Raw genomic sequence first — 17010 nt, 5'->3', positions numbered from 1 at the left:
AGTGAACCCTAAATCAAACGCAGCCCCCATTTGTTCTTCTTCTTCACAAAGCCACAAACTCATCTCCTCTCCTCTCTTCTCTGAGAACCATAGAAGCCACCGCAGCCCCCAATCGCGCAGCCACCGCATCCCGCCGCCACAGCATCCCGCAGCCACCGCAGCGACGGGTTTGACCACCGCAGCCCCCACCGCATCGTTGTCATCGCCGAGCTCGCCTTCTCTCTGTTCGCTGGTGTCGCGTCCTCTGTCGTCGCCGTTGCTCGCCTTCCACCACGCCGCCGGTAAGTAATATTTTGTTCGCAGTTTCGCACTACATAGCCATCTCCTCGGCGTCTGCTTGCTGGTTTAGGGTTTAGCAATTGATTTCTGATAATAATTGTTATTTGTTTCAAATTGATTTGCTGATTAGCTGGATTTTCTGAGGTTATTGTTTACTGATTTAAGTTTTACTGTGGAGTTTGTGGAGTTTGCTGAGTTAATTTTGTTCATAATTTTCTGAAATTTTGTTCAATGAAACAACTAGTCTTGTTCCATTGACACACGTAGGGCAAGGATTCATGCCTAAACCAATAGTGTAGACGAGGTTTCTATCAACTTTGAGAGGAACAAGAGCAAGGTATTGATCAGAGTTTAGGCTTTTGAGTTTTTTGTTGAGACTCTGTGCAAAAGATGAGTCATTTCTGGCAGGAAGTTGAAGTTGAGGAAGAGAAGGGAGTTTTTTGTTGAGACTCTGTCCAAAAGATGAGTCATTTCTGGCATGAAGTTGAAGTTAAGGAAGAGAAGGGATCAGTGTTTGAGATGCCTTTGTATTGGAATATAGCTGTGGTGGTTTTGTTGTCAACTGAGATTAGAGCATCCATGAAGACCCTTTGCGGCCATGAAGTACCTGCTTGGAAGTTGAAACAATGTTTGGCATGGACTAAAACATTTGTGGTTTGTCCTTGTCCAATTAGTATGGAACTTATGGTGAATGGTTTTGTTAAATTATGATGGATGATAGTTTAGGTGTTTTGTTAAATTTTCTGAATTAATTTTGTTGATGATTGATGATGTTTTTTTAAATATTTGAAATTATATATTTAATTTTTAATAATTTTGTTTAATATTTAATAAAACCGGTTGAACCACTGAATCAGTAAATCAGTCATTCTACCGATTCATTGACCGGTTCGGTTCTCGCAACCTTGCTAAATACACTTTATTAAAAAAAAACAAATATTATTATCTTAGTTTGCAAAGATGATCATGAAATGTTGGGGTAATAGGTGATTATAAGGTGAAAATCTCACCAAGCAACTTCAGGATTTGAACCTCTAGTATTGAAGCGTGTAGGTAAAATTCAGATGGTGTCATGAGTTGCAATCAACGGCTTTACTTTTTTGTAAAGATGTTGGGGTTTCTTTTTGAATTAAATTGTATGCTTTATTAGTGTAAATGTACTTTGGAGAAACAAAAATGAGTCTGTTTTGGACATTGTATCTGATATGGCGATTTCTGGCAGTGATTCTTGCACATATTAGATATTTAAACAGCAGGAAATCGCTCGAGCCGGTACTGATGGGTATAATCAGGAGTTGCTTCTCATTCATAGCAGGGACAGTCTGTGGCATTTATGTGGCTCAAAATTATCAAGTTCCTAACATCACCAAGCTAATTGACACTACCTTGCACAAGGCAAAGCAAGTTGAGGAAACATATCGCAAGCCTAAGAAGAAGGGTTCTGATGATGATAACTACGATTAGTTCCCCTATATAGCGCTACTCCAGAATCAGGTTCATATTGCTGTGATGATAATCTCTTCTTTGTTTTGTTTTCCTCAATGATATATAGGGTCAAATAAATTTGTTAACAAAAGTATATGGTATATCGAAATGAATGGAAGAGTGTTAGAGGAGATTTCTTAGCATTTATAAGAGCTTTTTTCACTCTTTAGTGGGAAATGTTATCTTTCCTTTGTCTCCCATGTTTGGAATCTTACATTGAAATTACAAATTAAAGAAATGTATAATATACTCATTCATTAATCTTGAATAGATTTTGGGACTGGGCAAGAAATCTGTTTTTAAGGTCGTCAGAATTATGTAATATACCTGGAGTTTTATGCCTATAAATTTTAATGGTACTTTACCTATTCTTGATATAGTCATCATCTTATTGTGGCTTGTTAATTATACAGTTCCATTGTTGGTGCACAGTTTTGACACCAAGATAAAACACTTTTGCGAATAATATTAATTATATATTTAGTTATGTTGATGCACCTATAGTTGTAATAATTCACATTATCTCATGGTGTGTCTATCTATGTAATGTTAATAAACATTCCCATTAGATATGTTGTCCGCCTGTTTCATCTAACAAATGATCTTAGATACATATCTTTTTTAAAGCAACTTGGAATTTCCTCTGAAATCATCCCCATGAAATTACAAGACTGCAAGAATTGAGGAAACATGGTGGCTGAATATTTAAGTTACAAACATCTCTCGGTTCATTGATTGATGTGCATTCTTAGTTAAGCTTTAGAGTGTTATTAGGATATCTCTTTTTTACTTGTGGTGGCATGTAAAAATACCTCAAGCATTTAGAGGCTCTATTCTAAAGACAGAACATAAAGTAATATCAGAATTGAATATGTTATTTTTCTTTTCATGTTGAACTTAATTTTGATGAGTTCAGTGTACGAGTCTTACATTGCCATTCAACCACATATTTCTATTGGTAAGATTTTCAAGGTATTGGGTGATTCACTCAAAACACTTCAAATGATTTGGCAAGACAAACTTGAACATCTGTTCAAACTTTTTATTTTTGATGGTGCATCAAAATTAAACCATACGAGTGTGTCTGATAATTTTGGCCAAAATCTGTTGGTGAACACTAGCTAGGTTGCAGGTTTAAATTTGTTGAAACATTAATCTTATGTTACGGGTTACGGAATTCCTTCCGAGATTGCCGACATGAAGTCTCAAGACGGTGTGAACTCGAATGTGGGGATCACTTGCATGAAATTTCAAGAAGGCACGAATTAAAGAAACTTGAGAACAAAATTGTCTAGTTTAATAACAATCTTTCAACAGTTACCAACCTCTATTGTATAATTTTAGATGGTTCTTGAATGCCATTCATATGCTGTTTGTCACTCGTGGTGACGTGTGAAGATATGTTTTCAAAGTGCCAAGGACAAAAATATCCTAAATTTGTTTTCATTTGTATCTAGTAGTTTTTAGCCTTTATCTTTCTGCAAGTACTAATCTCATGCCGCAGTATTTTCTCGAAATCACTCCCATCAAGTTACAAGGTGATGAAAGTCAAGGAAATGAAAGGGTGAAGCATTTATGCCTCAGTCATAGGGTCATAAGTGTCTTTAGTATACTATACATTTTAAAATAAGAATAACTCAATTTTTGTCTTTAGTGTTTTCTGCTGTCTATCCCATGTTTACCCCCTTTGTGGGAACATGATAGTTTAAGGTAAATCTAGAGTCACTAATTGGATGAAACAGAGCACATGGGCTGTTAACCACAAGGTCGGAGGTTCAAGCCCTCCTTCTAGCGATTTTAACTCCGCTTATGTTACACTTGCGGTATATAGCCAGTTCCAAGCCCGGATAAAGGAGGAGGGTTGTGTTAGGTCTTTGACAACCAACATAAAAATATAGCCGAACTCCCCATGACATGAATCAAAGACATTATTGCGCTAAAGCTAGGTCGTTGTCCGGAAGCAACGCGCCGTATGGCTCGAGTACAGTGTCAAAGCAAGAGCCGCTGCATCGGTATCTACATCTAAACGGTTTCTCTGTAGACGTGATACATGACAGAGCACAATGGCGTCGTTTGATTCATGTAGCCGACCTCATTTAGTGGGACAAGGCTTTGTTGTTGTTGTTATTGTTGTAGAGCACATGGGACCTTGGGCATGGGCCAAAACCTGGAACTAAAATTATCATGAAATGTAGCACTTGCAATTTTTTTTTTTTTTTGTCAGATGGATTGAACAACTCCCGATCCTAAGTACCATATAACAAATCCAAACACTTCACATTTAATCTTACGGTACGGGTTTTTCTCCGAGATCATTCTCATAAAGTTAAAGCGGTGACTAGCAATACTTCCGAGATCACTCGCATAATGTTAAGGTGACGACGGCCGATAATCAACTTGTCCAATAAAAAAAAAAGGTGACATATGGGCACAAAAACATTAGAGCCTCGGAATCATTCCTCAACGGTTAGTGATTTGCCTCACTCTTCACTTGGACTAGGGTTCTTGAATACCTTCCCTTTGGTATTTTAGTTTCTAGAAGACCACATTTAAGAGATCTCAATTTGTTATCTCTGAAATAAATATCCATGACAAAATCAAGTTTTCTTTTTAATGTATAATTCCAAAAGCACTTATAAAAAAAATCACTTGTGATCATTTCTTTTCATTTTTAGTTTTGTTACAAATAAAGTATCATTTTCTAACTTCAAGAAGTCATCAATTAATTTTTATATATTATATCTTCTATTAGTAAATAGAAAGGGAAATTTAGAAGATAGAATTTAGTATAATTTTGTCTTTTTCTTTTGATTATTTATACTTTCAATAAAATATATATTTTTGTCTTAATACTTGTGTAAAATTAAAATGAGACACTAAATATGAAATGGAAATATCTAATAATTATTTATCATTTGTCCCTCGATAAATCTTAATTAAGTAGTCACCTAATCTTATGTTTAATGTACTCTTCTCTACATGAAAAAATAAGTAGGTGGAAATCAAGTACTAATCTCATGCCGCATAATTCCCCCTGATATCACTCGCATAAAGTTACAAGGTGATGAAAATCACGGAAATCAAGGGGTGAAGCATTTATGCCTCTAGGGGTGAAGCATTTCTGCAAGTACTAATCTCATGCCGCAGTATTCTTCCGATATCACTCGCATAAAGTTACAAGGTGATGAAAGTCAAGGAAATTAAGGGGTGAAGCATTTATGCCTCATAGTCATAGGGTCATAGTTTAAGCTTTCAAGCGTCTTTGGTATACTATGCATTTTAAAATAAGAATAACTCAATTTTGGTTTCTAGTGTTTTCTGCTGACTATCCCATGTTTACCCTTTTGTGGAAACATGATAGTTTAAAGTAAATCTGAAATCACAAATTGGATGAAACAGAGAACATGGGACCTTTGGCATAGGCCAAAACCTAGAACTGAAATTACCATGAAATGTAACACTTGCAAACTTTTTTTTTTCTCAAATGGATTGAACAACCTCCAATTCTAAATACCACACAACAAACCCAAACACTCTTCACATTTAATCTCACGGTATGGGTTTTCCTCCGAGATCACTTTCATAAAGTTAAGGCAGCGACTGACGATACTTTCGAGATCACTCGCGTAAAGTTAAGGTCAATCTCATAAAGTTAAGGTGGGGACTGGCGATACTTTCGAGATCACTCGCATAAAGTTAAGGTGGTGACGGACGATAATCAACTTGTCCAATAGAAAAAAAGGTGACATATGTGCACAAAAACATTAGAGTCTCGGAATCATTCCTCAACGGTTAGTGACTTGCCTCACTCTTTACTTGGACTAGGGTTTTTGCCTCACTCTTCACTTGGACTAGGATTCTGAAATACCTTTCGTTTAGTATTTTGGTTTCTAGAAGACCACATTTAAGAGACCTCATCTGATTATCTCTGAAATAAATGTCGATGACAAAATCAAATTTTCTTTTTAATGTATGATTCCAAAAGCACTGAATAAAAAAAATCACTTGTAATCTATTCCTTCAATTTCTTTTCATTTTTAGTTTTGTAACAAATAAAGTATCATTTTCTAATTTCAAGAATTCATCAATTATTTTTTATATATTATATTTTCTATTATTAGATAGAAAGAAAAATTTAGAGGATAGAATTTGGGATAATTTTGTCCAAGGTTGTCAAACTCGCGAGTCTAGGTAAACTCGTGGAGCTGACCTAGACTCGACTCGTAGACTCGACTCATAGACTCAACTCGTAGACTCGTATGAGTTTATCTGTTATAATTTTTTTGTAAAAAATATATATGTCGTGTATAATATATGTTTACTCAAATATAGGCATTAAAACTCAACAATTTTAACGTAAAAAAATATGATAAATTAACATAATACTACAATTATAACAAGTACTCTAGAACACATATTCAAATCCTTCAGTTATTACATAGTTATCCACTAATAGTTGTAAAATTATCCACTATCAAAGTTGGTAAATTCAGATTTGAAATTTCAGAGTTTCAAACATTCAGATTCAGTAACAAGTAACAATTAACTAACACTAACAAGTAACAACTACAAATTACAAGAAGTAGCAAATAAGAATAAACTAAACTAACACTAACTAGTAACAACTACAACATGCAGTAATTCAGTAACTATTTTTTTTAAACATACCTGAATCTGAATGGCTGAATGGAGTAGGCTCAGTTGAAGAACCAGGCATTATTGTGCTGTGCAAGCAGACAAGAACGAACGGCAACAGAGTACATGACGAACCGGTAGAGGACACAATGAACCGGCAGAGGACGCGGCGACGGCAGAGGCTCCACAAGTCCATGAGATTTGATGCATAACAGAGTCAATAGAGAGCAGAATGAGAGAACAACGAAGAGAGAGAGAGAGATAGCGACGAGCTATTTGGGGAACGACAAATGGCGAACGGCGACGAAGGACAGACGAAATGCGAAGAGGGATTATAGAAGAGAGTGACTGAGTGAGTGCGGCGATCAAAGTGAGGGATTTAGCTATTTAGGGTTACGTTCATACATTGCTCCCTTTTTTTCCTCTTTTTTTGGGGCCAAAACGGCTCCGTTTTTGCGAAAAAAGGCCAAACAAAGCAAACTCGTTGACTCGCCTGTAAACTCGCGAGTTTGACCGAGTTTATGCGATTTTACCCGAGTCTACCCAGAAACGAGTTTGTGTCCGAGTTAACTTGATTTCACTACCTAAACTCGTAAACTCGTACGAGTTTACGAGTTAACTCGAGAGTTTGACAACAATGATTTTGTCTTAGGGACTTGTCACCTGAGCCTTGTTACCATTTTTCACCTTAGCATCAGTGTAGTGGGAACCCCAAAGAACATTTTGCTACTTCTTTTCCACATATGTTTGAATGCAAGGATTATTACTGTGGAGTGAAGTTGGGTGATAGTGTAGTTCATTAATTCTTAATTTCTTATCTAGTTTGTAGGTTCATTTTCTTTTCTTCTTTTGTAATAGTGTAGGTGTATATTTATTTACCTTTTTTTTGTTGGTATTTCAATTAAGAATTGTACATTTTATATATTTTAATTTTTAAGTTTGGTTTAAGAATTATAAACCAATGATGTCTAGTTAATTTTGTGATTATTATTTAATCGGTTGACAATTAAAATTTCTCTATACAATTAGGGTATTCATTGGTACAAAATAATTAAAGGTAGAAATTCAGATGCAATAAACTTTATGTGAAGTTCAAAAATATAGTCAAATCAGTCAAATTATTTAGTGGCTTTCAATTATCAACTTCACGTGAAGTTGACTGCACATGACTTTTCACCATAATAAAATAAGTCGCAATATGAAGTTATGAACCACCAATCATAAAATATATTGTATTTCCATAATTAAAGATATAATTTATAAAAACTAAATAAATAAAAAAAGTGATCTTGACGCTGATGGAGCATGGGTGATCAAGCAGAGAAAAGGTATTATAGTGCACCCCCGCTAAGTTGGCACACCTTGAACCAAACTTGGCCACGCGTATAGTAACGTGCACCGCAAGCAAAAATAGTTTTGACTTTTTGACCGTTACACAACTAAAACGGTGGGTAATTTTTTTAGTTATGGAAGTTTAAAATGTGTTATGCTCAATTGTAAAAAAATATTGTGTTTTTCATGGATATGGAAATTTTTTTTTTAATTGAAATTCACAAATCAAAGGATCAATTTTGTTTTGAAAACAAAACTTAGGGTCAGATTTGGGGTAATAGAGAAATCTGAGTCTCAGATTTGTGTGGACTGAAGTTTTTTTTAAGGGATATGCAAATTGGTGAGTCAATTTTGTTAAAAAAAATTATAAACCCCAAATTTATATTTAAAAAAAATCACAAATCACCTTCAGATTTGTGACCATCCATACCAAAAAAAATGAGAAAGTATAGGGAGCCAATGGAATATTTGTACAATGTGTACAATGGGCTTTAGAGATGTTTAATTTGATTCAGTATTAGAGATATAACCATTAGTGTTGTCTTTTTCTATCAGCTTAAACTTTTGGGATGAGTGGTTTCATAACATGGTATCAGAGCTCTAGAACCGAGAGATCAAGAATTCGATCTTTGGTGAATCCCAAAATAAAGCTTAAGTTTTTGGGATGAGTGATTTCATGATAATGTGACATGAGATGTTTATTATCTCCATACCCGGATGGTTATTCTAAATAGTATAGATAATGTTCATTTTATTCATATTGGATCAAAGATTTAGCCCATTGTATACATTGTACACTTAGACCATTTACTCCCTAACAGTACTAAAAAAAATACACCAACTCTCCACATTATTTAAAAACACCACCACAATCTCAATATTAAAAATAAAAAGTTCTAAAACGGTGCGTCTCGAAACAAGTTGAAAATTAAATCAAACTATCAGAGATTCACTCAGGGATTCACAGGGTGGTGCATAAGTTTTTCAACACTATCTTTCTTCCCTTCATTGCTTTTAGGGTTTCGGAATTTCGTCCAAGTTTTCAAATTCAACTCAATATCCTCAACTACGGTACGGTTTTTTCTTTTTCCTTATTTTATTTTTCAAGTCATTGTACAGTATAATTTTTCTTATTTTCGGATTGAGTGAAAGTTGAAAAGAAAAAGATGTTCTAGTACAGTCAAATTTCATGCTTGATAAATCATATCAATTTATGAAAATGGAAGGGTTATTTGGGAAGATAGGGATTCAAAGAGCATCGCTTCTGTATTCTGTTTTACATAGGGCTAAGATTCTGGACATTGTATTTGTGATTTGGTGTATATAGTATAGACATTGCCTAAATACACTTTATTTTTTTAAAAAAATAAATATTATTACCTTGGTTTGAAAATATGATCTTGAAATTTTAGGGTAACAGGTGATTACAAGGTGAAAATCTCACCAAGCAACTTCAGGATTTGAATCTCTAATATTGAAGCATGTAGGTAAAATTCAGATGGTGTCATGAGTTGCAACCGATTGCTTTACTTTTTTGTAAAGATTTTGGGATTCTTTTCTGAATTAAATTGTATGCTTTATTAGTGTAAATGTACTTTCGAAAAACAAAAATGAGTGTTTTGGACATTGTATCTGATATGGCGATGTTTGGCAGTGATTCTTGCAGATATTGGATATTTAAACAGCAAAAAATCGCTCAAGCCGGTACTGATGGTATAATCAGGAGTTGCTTCTCATTCATAGTAGGGACATCTGTGGCATTTATGTGGCTCAAAATTATCAAGTTCCTAACATTACCAAGCTAATTGACACTACCTTGCACAAGGCAAAGCAAGTTGAGAAAACATATCGCAAGCCTAAAAAGAAGGGTTCTGATGATGATAACTACGATTAGTTCCCCTATATGGCGCTACTCCAGAATCAGGTTCATATTGCTGTGATGATAACCTCTTCTTTGTTTTGTTTTCATCAATGATATATAGGGTCAAATAAATTTGTTAACAAAAGTATATGGTATATCAAAATGAATTGAAGAGTGTTAGAGGAGATTTCTTAGCATTTATAAGAGCTTTTTTCACTTTTTAAATGGAAAATGTTATCTTTCCTTTGTCTCCTATGTTTGGAATCTTACATTGAAATTACAAATTAAAGAAATGTATAATATACCCATTCATTAATCTTGAATAGATTTTGGGACTGGGCAAGAAATTTGTTTTTAAGGTCGTCAGAATTATGTAATATACCTGGAGTTTTATGCCTATAAATTTTAATGGTACTTTACCTATTCTTGATATAGTCATCATCTTATTGTGGCTTGTCAATTATACAGTTCCATTGTTGGTGCACAATTTTGACACCAAGACAAAACACTTTTGCGAATAATATTAATTATATATTTAGTTATGTTGATGCACCTATAGTTGTAATAATTCACATTATCTCATGGTGTGTCTATCTATGTAATGTAAATAAACATTCCCATTAGATGTGTCGTCTGCCTGTTTCATCTAACAAATGAACTTAGATATATATATTTTTTTAAAACAACTTGGAATTTCCTTTGAAATCATCCCCATGAACTTACAAGACTGCAAGAATTAAGGAAACAAGGTGGCTGAATATTTAAGTTACAAACATCTCTCGGTTCATTGATTGATGTGCATTCATAGTTAAGCTTTAGAGTGTTATTAGGATATTTCCTTTATATTTGTGGTGGCATGTAAAAATACCTCAAGCATTTAGAGGCTCTATTCTAAAGACAGAACATAAAGTAATATCAGAATTGAGTATGTCATTTTTCTTTTCATTTTGAACTTAATTCTGATGAGTTCAGTGTACGAGTCTTACATTGCCATTCAACCACATATTTCTATTGGTAAGATTTTCAAGGTATTGGGTGATTCACTCAAAACACTTCAAATGATTTGGCAAGACAAACTTGAACACATGTTCAAACTTTTTATTTTTGATAGTGCATCAAAATTAAACCATACGAGTGTGTGTGATAATTTTGGCCAAAATCTGTTGGAAAACACTAGCTAGGTTGCAGGTTTAAATAGGTTGCACGTTTAAATTTGTTGAAGCATTAATCTTATGTTACGCGTTATGGAATTCCCTCCGGGATTGCTGACATGAAATCTCAAGACGGTGTGAACTCGAATGTGGGGATCACTTGCATGAAGTTTCAAAAAGGCACGAATTAAGGAAACTTGAGAACAAAATTGTCTAGTTTCATAACAATCTCTCAATAGTTACCAACCTCTATTGTATAATTTTAGATGGTTCTTGAATGCCATTCACATGCTGCTTGTCACTCGTGGTGACGTGTGAAGATATTTTTTTAAAGTGCCAAGGACAATAATATCTTAAATCTGTCTTCATTTGTATCTAGTAGTTTTTAGCCTTTATCTTTCTGCAAGTACTAATCTCATCATGCCGCAGTATTTCCCCGAGATCACTCCCATAAAGTTACAAGATGATGAAAGTCAAGAAAATGAAGGGGTGAAGCATTTATGCCTCAATCATAGGGTCATAAGTGTCTTTGGCATATTATGCATTTTAAAATAAGAATAACTCAATTTTTGTCTTTAGTGTTTTCTGCTGTCTTTCCCATGTTTACCCCTTTGTGGAAACATGATAGTTTAAGGTAAATCTAGAATCACAAATTGGATGAAAGTGAAACAGATCACATGGAACCTTAGGCATGGGCCAAAACCTGGAACTGAAATTACCATGAAACGTAGCACTTGCAAACTTTTTTTTTTGCTAGATGGATTGAACAACTCCCGATCCTAAGTACCACTCAACAAACCCAAACACTCTTCACATTTAATCTCACGGTACGGGGTTTTTCTTCGAGATGACTCTCATAAAGTTAAGGTCAATCTCATAAAGTTAAGGTGGCGACTGACGATACTTTCGAGATCACTCGCATAAAGTTAAGGTCAATCTTATAAAGTTAAGACGGCGACTGGCGATACTTTCGAGACCACTTGCATAAAGTTAAGGTGGTGACGGCCGATAATCAACTTGTCCAATAGAAAAAAAGGTGACATATGGGCGCAAAAACATTAGAGTCTCGGATTCATTCCTCAACGGTTAGTGACTTGCCTCACTCTTTACTTGGACTAGGGTTCTTGCCTTACTCTTCACTTGGATTAGGGTTCAGGAATACCTTTTGTTTGGTATTTTAGTTTCTGGAATACCACATTTAAGAGACCTCATCTTATCATCTCTAAAATAAATATCGATGACAAAAGTAAATTTTCTTTTTAATGTATGATTCCAAAAGCACTCAATAAAAAAATCACATGTGATCTATTCCTTCAATTTCTTTTTATTTTTAATTTTGTAACAAATAAAGTATCATTTTTTAATTTCAATAATTTATTAATTATTTTTTATATATTATATCTTCTATTATTAGATAGAAAGGAAAATTTAGAGGATAGAATTTGGAATAATTTTGTCTTAGGGACTTGTCACCTGAGCCTTGTTACCATTTTCCACCTCAGTATCAGTGTAGTTGGAACCTCAAAGAACATTTTGCTATTTCTTTTCCACACATGTTTGAATGCAAGGATTATTACCATGGAGTGAAGATGGGTGATGGTGTAGTTCATTAATTTTAATTTCTTATCTAGCTTGTAGTTTCATTTTTTTCTTCTTTTGTAATATTGTAGGTGTACATTTATTTACCTTTTTTTTTGTTGGTATTTCAATTGAGAATTGTACATTTTATATATTTTAATTTTTAAGTTTGGTTTAAGAATTATAAACCAATGATGTCTCTTAAGGTTAAAGTTAAGCTATGATGTCTAGTTAATTTTGCGATTATTATTTAATCGGTTGACAATTAGAATTTTTCTATACAGTTAAGGTATTCATTGGTACAAAATAATTAAAGGTAAAAATTCAGATGCAGTCAATTTTATGTGAAGTTGAAAAATATAGTCAAATCGATCAAATTATTTATTGGCTTTCAATTATCAAGTTCACGTGAAATTGACTGCACATGACTTTTCATCATAATAAAATAAGTCGCAATATGAAGTTATGAACCACCAATCATAAAATATATTGTATTTCCATAATTAAAGATATAATTTATAAAAACTAAATAAATAAAAGAAAAAGTGATCTTGACGCTGATGGAGCATGAGTGATCAAGCAGATAAAAGGTATTATAGTGCACCCCCGATAAGTTGGCACACCATGAACCAAACTTGGCCACGTGTATAGTAACGTGCACCGCAAGTAAAAATAGTTTTGAATTTTTGACCGTTATACGATTAAAACGGTGGGTAATTTTTTTAGTTATGGAAGTTTAAAATGTGTTATGCTCAATTGTAAAAAAATATTGTGTTTTTTATGGATATGGAGATAATTTTTTTTTAAATTGAAATTCACAAATCGAAGGAGCAGTTTTGTTTTGGAAATAAAACTTAGGGTCAGATTTGGGATAATAGAAAAATCTGAGTCTCAAATTTGTGTGGACTGAAGTTTTTTTTAAGGAATATGAAAATCGGTTAGTCAATTTTGTTAAAAAAAATTATAAACCACAAATTTAAATTAAAAAAAAAATAAAATCACAAATCACCTTCAGATTTGTGACCATCCATACCAAAAAAAATGAGGAAGTATAGGGAGCCAATGAAATATTTGTACAATATGTACAATGGGTTTAGAGATGTTCGATTCAGTATTAGAGATATAACCATTAGTGTTATCTTTTTCTATCAACTTAAGCTTTTGGGATGAGTGGTTTCATAATATAGTATCGGAGCTCTAGATCCGAGAGATCAAGAGTCCGATCTTTGGTGAATCCCAAAATAAAGCTTAATTTTTTGGGATGAGTGGTTTCATGACAATGTGACATTAGATGTTTATTATCTCCGTACCCGGATGATTATTCTAAATAGTATAGGTAATGTTCATTTTATTCATATTGGGCCAAAGATTTAGCTCAATCTCAATATTAAAAATAAAAAGTTCTAATACGGTGCGTTTCAAAACAAGTTGAAAATCAAATTAGACTATCAGAGATTCACTCTGGGATTGCATAAGTTTTTCGTCACTATCTTTCTTCCCTTCATCGCGTTTAGGGTTTCATAATTTCACCCAAGTTTTCAAATTCAACTCAATATCCTTAGCTACGGTACGATTTTTTCTTTGTTCCTTGTTTTGTTTTTTCAGTCATTGTACAGTATAATTTTTCTTATTTTTGGGATTGGGGGAAAGTCGAAAAGAAAAGATGTTATGGTACAGTCGAATTTCATACTTTTCATGCTTGATAAACCATTTCAATTTATGCAAATGGAAGGGTTATTTGGGAAGATAGGGATTCAAAGAGCATCTCTTCTGTATTCTATTTTACGTAGGGCTAAGGTTATGGACATTGTATTTGTGATTTGGTGTATATAGTATAGACATTGCCTAAATACACTTTTTTTTTTAAATAAATATTATTACCTTGGTTTGAAAATATGATCTTAAAATTTTAGGATAACAGGTGATTACAAGGTGAAAATCTCACCAAGCAACTTCAGGATTTGAATCTCTAATATTGAAGCATGTAGGTAAAATTCAGATGGTGTCATGAGTTGCAACCGATTGCTTTACTTTTTTGTAAAGATTTTGGGATTCTTTTCTGAATTAAATTGTATGCTTTATTAGTGTAAATGTACTTTCGAAAAACAAAAATGAGTCTGTTTTGGACATTGTATCTGATATGGCGATGTTTGGCACTGATTCTTACAGATATTGGATATTTAAACAGCAGAAAATCGCTTGAGCTAGTACTGATGGGGCAGTCTATGGCATTTATGTGGCTCAAAATTATCAAGTTCCTAACATTACCAAGCTAATTGACACTACCTTGCACAAGGCAAAGCAAGTTGAGGAAACATATCGCAAGCCTAAGAAGAAGGGTTCTGATGATGATAACTACCACTACAAGAAAATGGAACATTTGTAACAAAAACTTTGTAATAAATTTAAAATTGTTACAAAAAATTATTTTTTTATAACAAAAATTAGTAATTTTTACATAATAATAATATTTTGTATCAACAATACAATTTGTTACAAAACTTTTTGATATTTTGTAACGACTTGATTTTTTTTTATTACAAATTATATTGGCTTTTGTAACGAATCAGTGTTTTGTTGCAAAAATTTATAATATTTTGTAATAAAAGATGAAGTTCTTGCAAAAGTTCAAAATATTTTGTAACAAAATGTCCATTTGTTTCAAAAACTCCAATTATTTTGTAACAAAAAATTAATTTGTCACAAAATTCAATATTATTTGTAACAAGTTATTTGTTTGTCACAAAATATAAAAATTTTTGTAACTATAAAACTTATTTTAAAATGTTAAAATCTTTAAGATAATTTTATTTTATTTCAAAAATTTTATTTTTTAATATATTATTTGTATTAATTAATTATTTTTTATAAAAATTAAAGATTAAATGATTAATTTTTAAAAAGGTATATATTATTTTATATTTTAGAGATGTTCGATTCAGTATTAGAGATATAACCATTAGTGTTATCTTTTTCTATCAACTTAAACTTTTGGGATGAGTGGTTTCATAACATAGTATCAGAGCTCTAGATCCGAGAGATCAAGAGTTCGATCTTTGGTGAATCTCAAAATAAAGTTTAAGTTTTTGGGATGAGTGGTTTCATGATAATGTGACATGAGATGTTTATTATCTCCGTACCCAGATGGTTATTCTAAATAGTATAGGTAATGTTCATTTTATTCATATTGGGCCAAAGATTTAGCTCATTGTATACATTGTACACTTAGACCATTGACTCTCTAGCAGTACTAAAAAAATACACCAACTCTCCACATTATTTAAAAATAACACCACAATCTCAATATTAAAAATAAAAAGTTCTAAAACGGTGCATTTCGAAACAAGTTGAAAATCAAATTAGACTATCAGAGATTCACTTTGGGATTCACAGGGCGATGCATAAGTTTTCCGTCACTATCTTTCTTCCCTTATCGCGTTTAGGGTTTCGTAATTTCGCCCAAGTTTTCAAATTCAACTTAATATCCTTAGCTACGGTACGGTTTTTTCTTTGTTCCTTGTTTTGTTTTTTCAGTCATTGTACAATATAATTTTTCTTATTTTTGGGATTGGGGGAAAGTCGAAAAGAAAAAAGATGTTCTGGTACAGTCGAATTTCATGCCTTTCATGCTTGATAAACCATTTCAATTTATGCAAATGGAAGGGTTATTTGGGAAGATAGGGATTCAAAGAGCATCTCTTCTGTATTCTGTTTTACATAAGGCTAAGGTTATGGACATTGTATTTGTGATTTGGTTTATATAGTATAGATATTGTCTAAATACACTTTATTTTAAAAAAAACAAATATTATTATCTTGGTTTGCAACGATGATCATGAAATTTTGGGGTAACAGGTGATTATAAGGTGAAAATCTCACCAAGCAACTTCAGGATTTGAACCTCTAATATTAAAGCGTATAGGTAAAATTCAGATGGCGTCATGAGTTGCAATCGACGGCTTTACTTTTTTGTAAAGATTTTGGGATTCTTTTCTGAATTGAATTGTATGCTTTATTAGTGTAAATGTACTTTGGAAAAACAAAAGTGAGTCTGTTTTGGACATTGTATCTGATATGGCGATTTCTGGCAGTGATTCTTGCAGATATTGGATATTTAAACACCAGGAAATCGCTCGAGCTGGTACTGATGGGTATAATCAGGAGTTGCTTCTCATTCATAGTAGGGACAGTCTGTGGCATTTATGTGACTCAAAATTATCAAGTTCCTAACATTACCAAGCTAATTGACACTACGTTGCACAAGGCAAAGCAAGTTGAGGAAACATATCGCAAGCCTAAGAAGAAGGGTTCTGATGATGATAACTACCACTACAAGAAAATGGAACATTTGTAACAAAAACTTTGTAACAAATTTAAAATTGTTACAAAAAATTATTTTTTTGTAACAAAAATTAGTAATTGTTACATAATAATAATGTTTTGTATCAACAATACAATTTGTTACAAAACTTTTTGATATTTTGTAACGATTTGATTTTTTTGTTACAAATTATATTGGCTTTTGTAACGAATCAGTGTTTTGTTGCAAAAATTTATAATATTTGGTAATAAAAGACGAAGTTCTTGCAAAAGTTCAAAAAATTTTGTAACAAAATGTCCATTGGTTTCAAAAACTCCAATTATTTTGTAACAAAAAATTAATTTGTCACAAAATTCAATATTGTTTGG

The 17010-nt window shown here is 32.9% G+C and overlaps 1 protein-coding gene across 1 annotated transcript; it reads left to right on the top strand.

The window, feature by feature from the left end:
* The first annotated feature begins 6 nt into the window (after nt 1–6).
* On the top strand, nt 7–2169 carry LOC107488462 (uncharacterized). The gene is made up of 2 exons (XM_016109211.3): nt 7–281; nt 1502–2169. The coding sequence occupies exon 2, from the start codon at nt 1558–1560 to the stop codon at nt 1741–1743; it is 186 nt and encodes a 61-aa protein (XP_015964697.1). The 5' UTR covers nt 7–281; nt 1502–1557; the 3' UTR covers nt 1744–2169.
* Nucleotides 2170–17010: the final 14841 nt, after the last annotated feature.

Source organism: Arachis duranensis, chromosome 5 (genome assembly GCF_000817695.3).
Source record: "Arachis duranensis cultivar V14167 chromosome 5, aradu.V14167.gnm2.J7QH, whole genome shotgun sequence".
NCBI lineage: Eukaryota > Viridiplantae > Streptophyta > Magnoliopsida > Fabales > Fabaceae > Arachis > Arachis duranensis.
This window is presented reverse-complemented; position numbering and strand designations above follow the sequence as displayed.

Excerpts from the sequence above, each read along its gene's own strand:
- LOC107488462 (XM_016109211.3), top strand. The coding sequence starts at position 1,558 with ATGGGTATAATCAGGAGTTGCTTCTCATTCATAGCAGGGACAGTCTGT.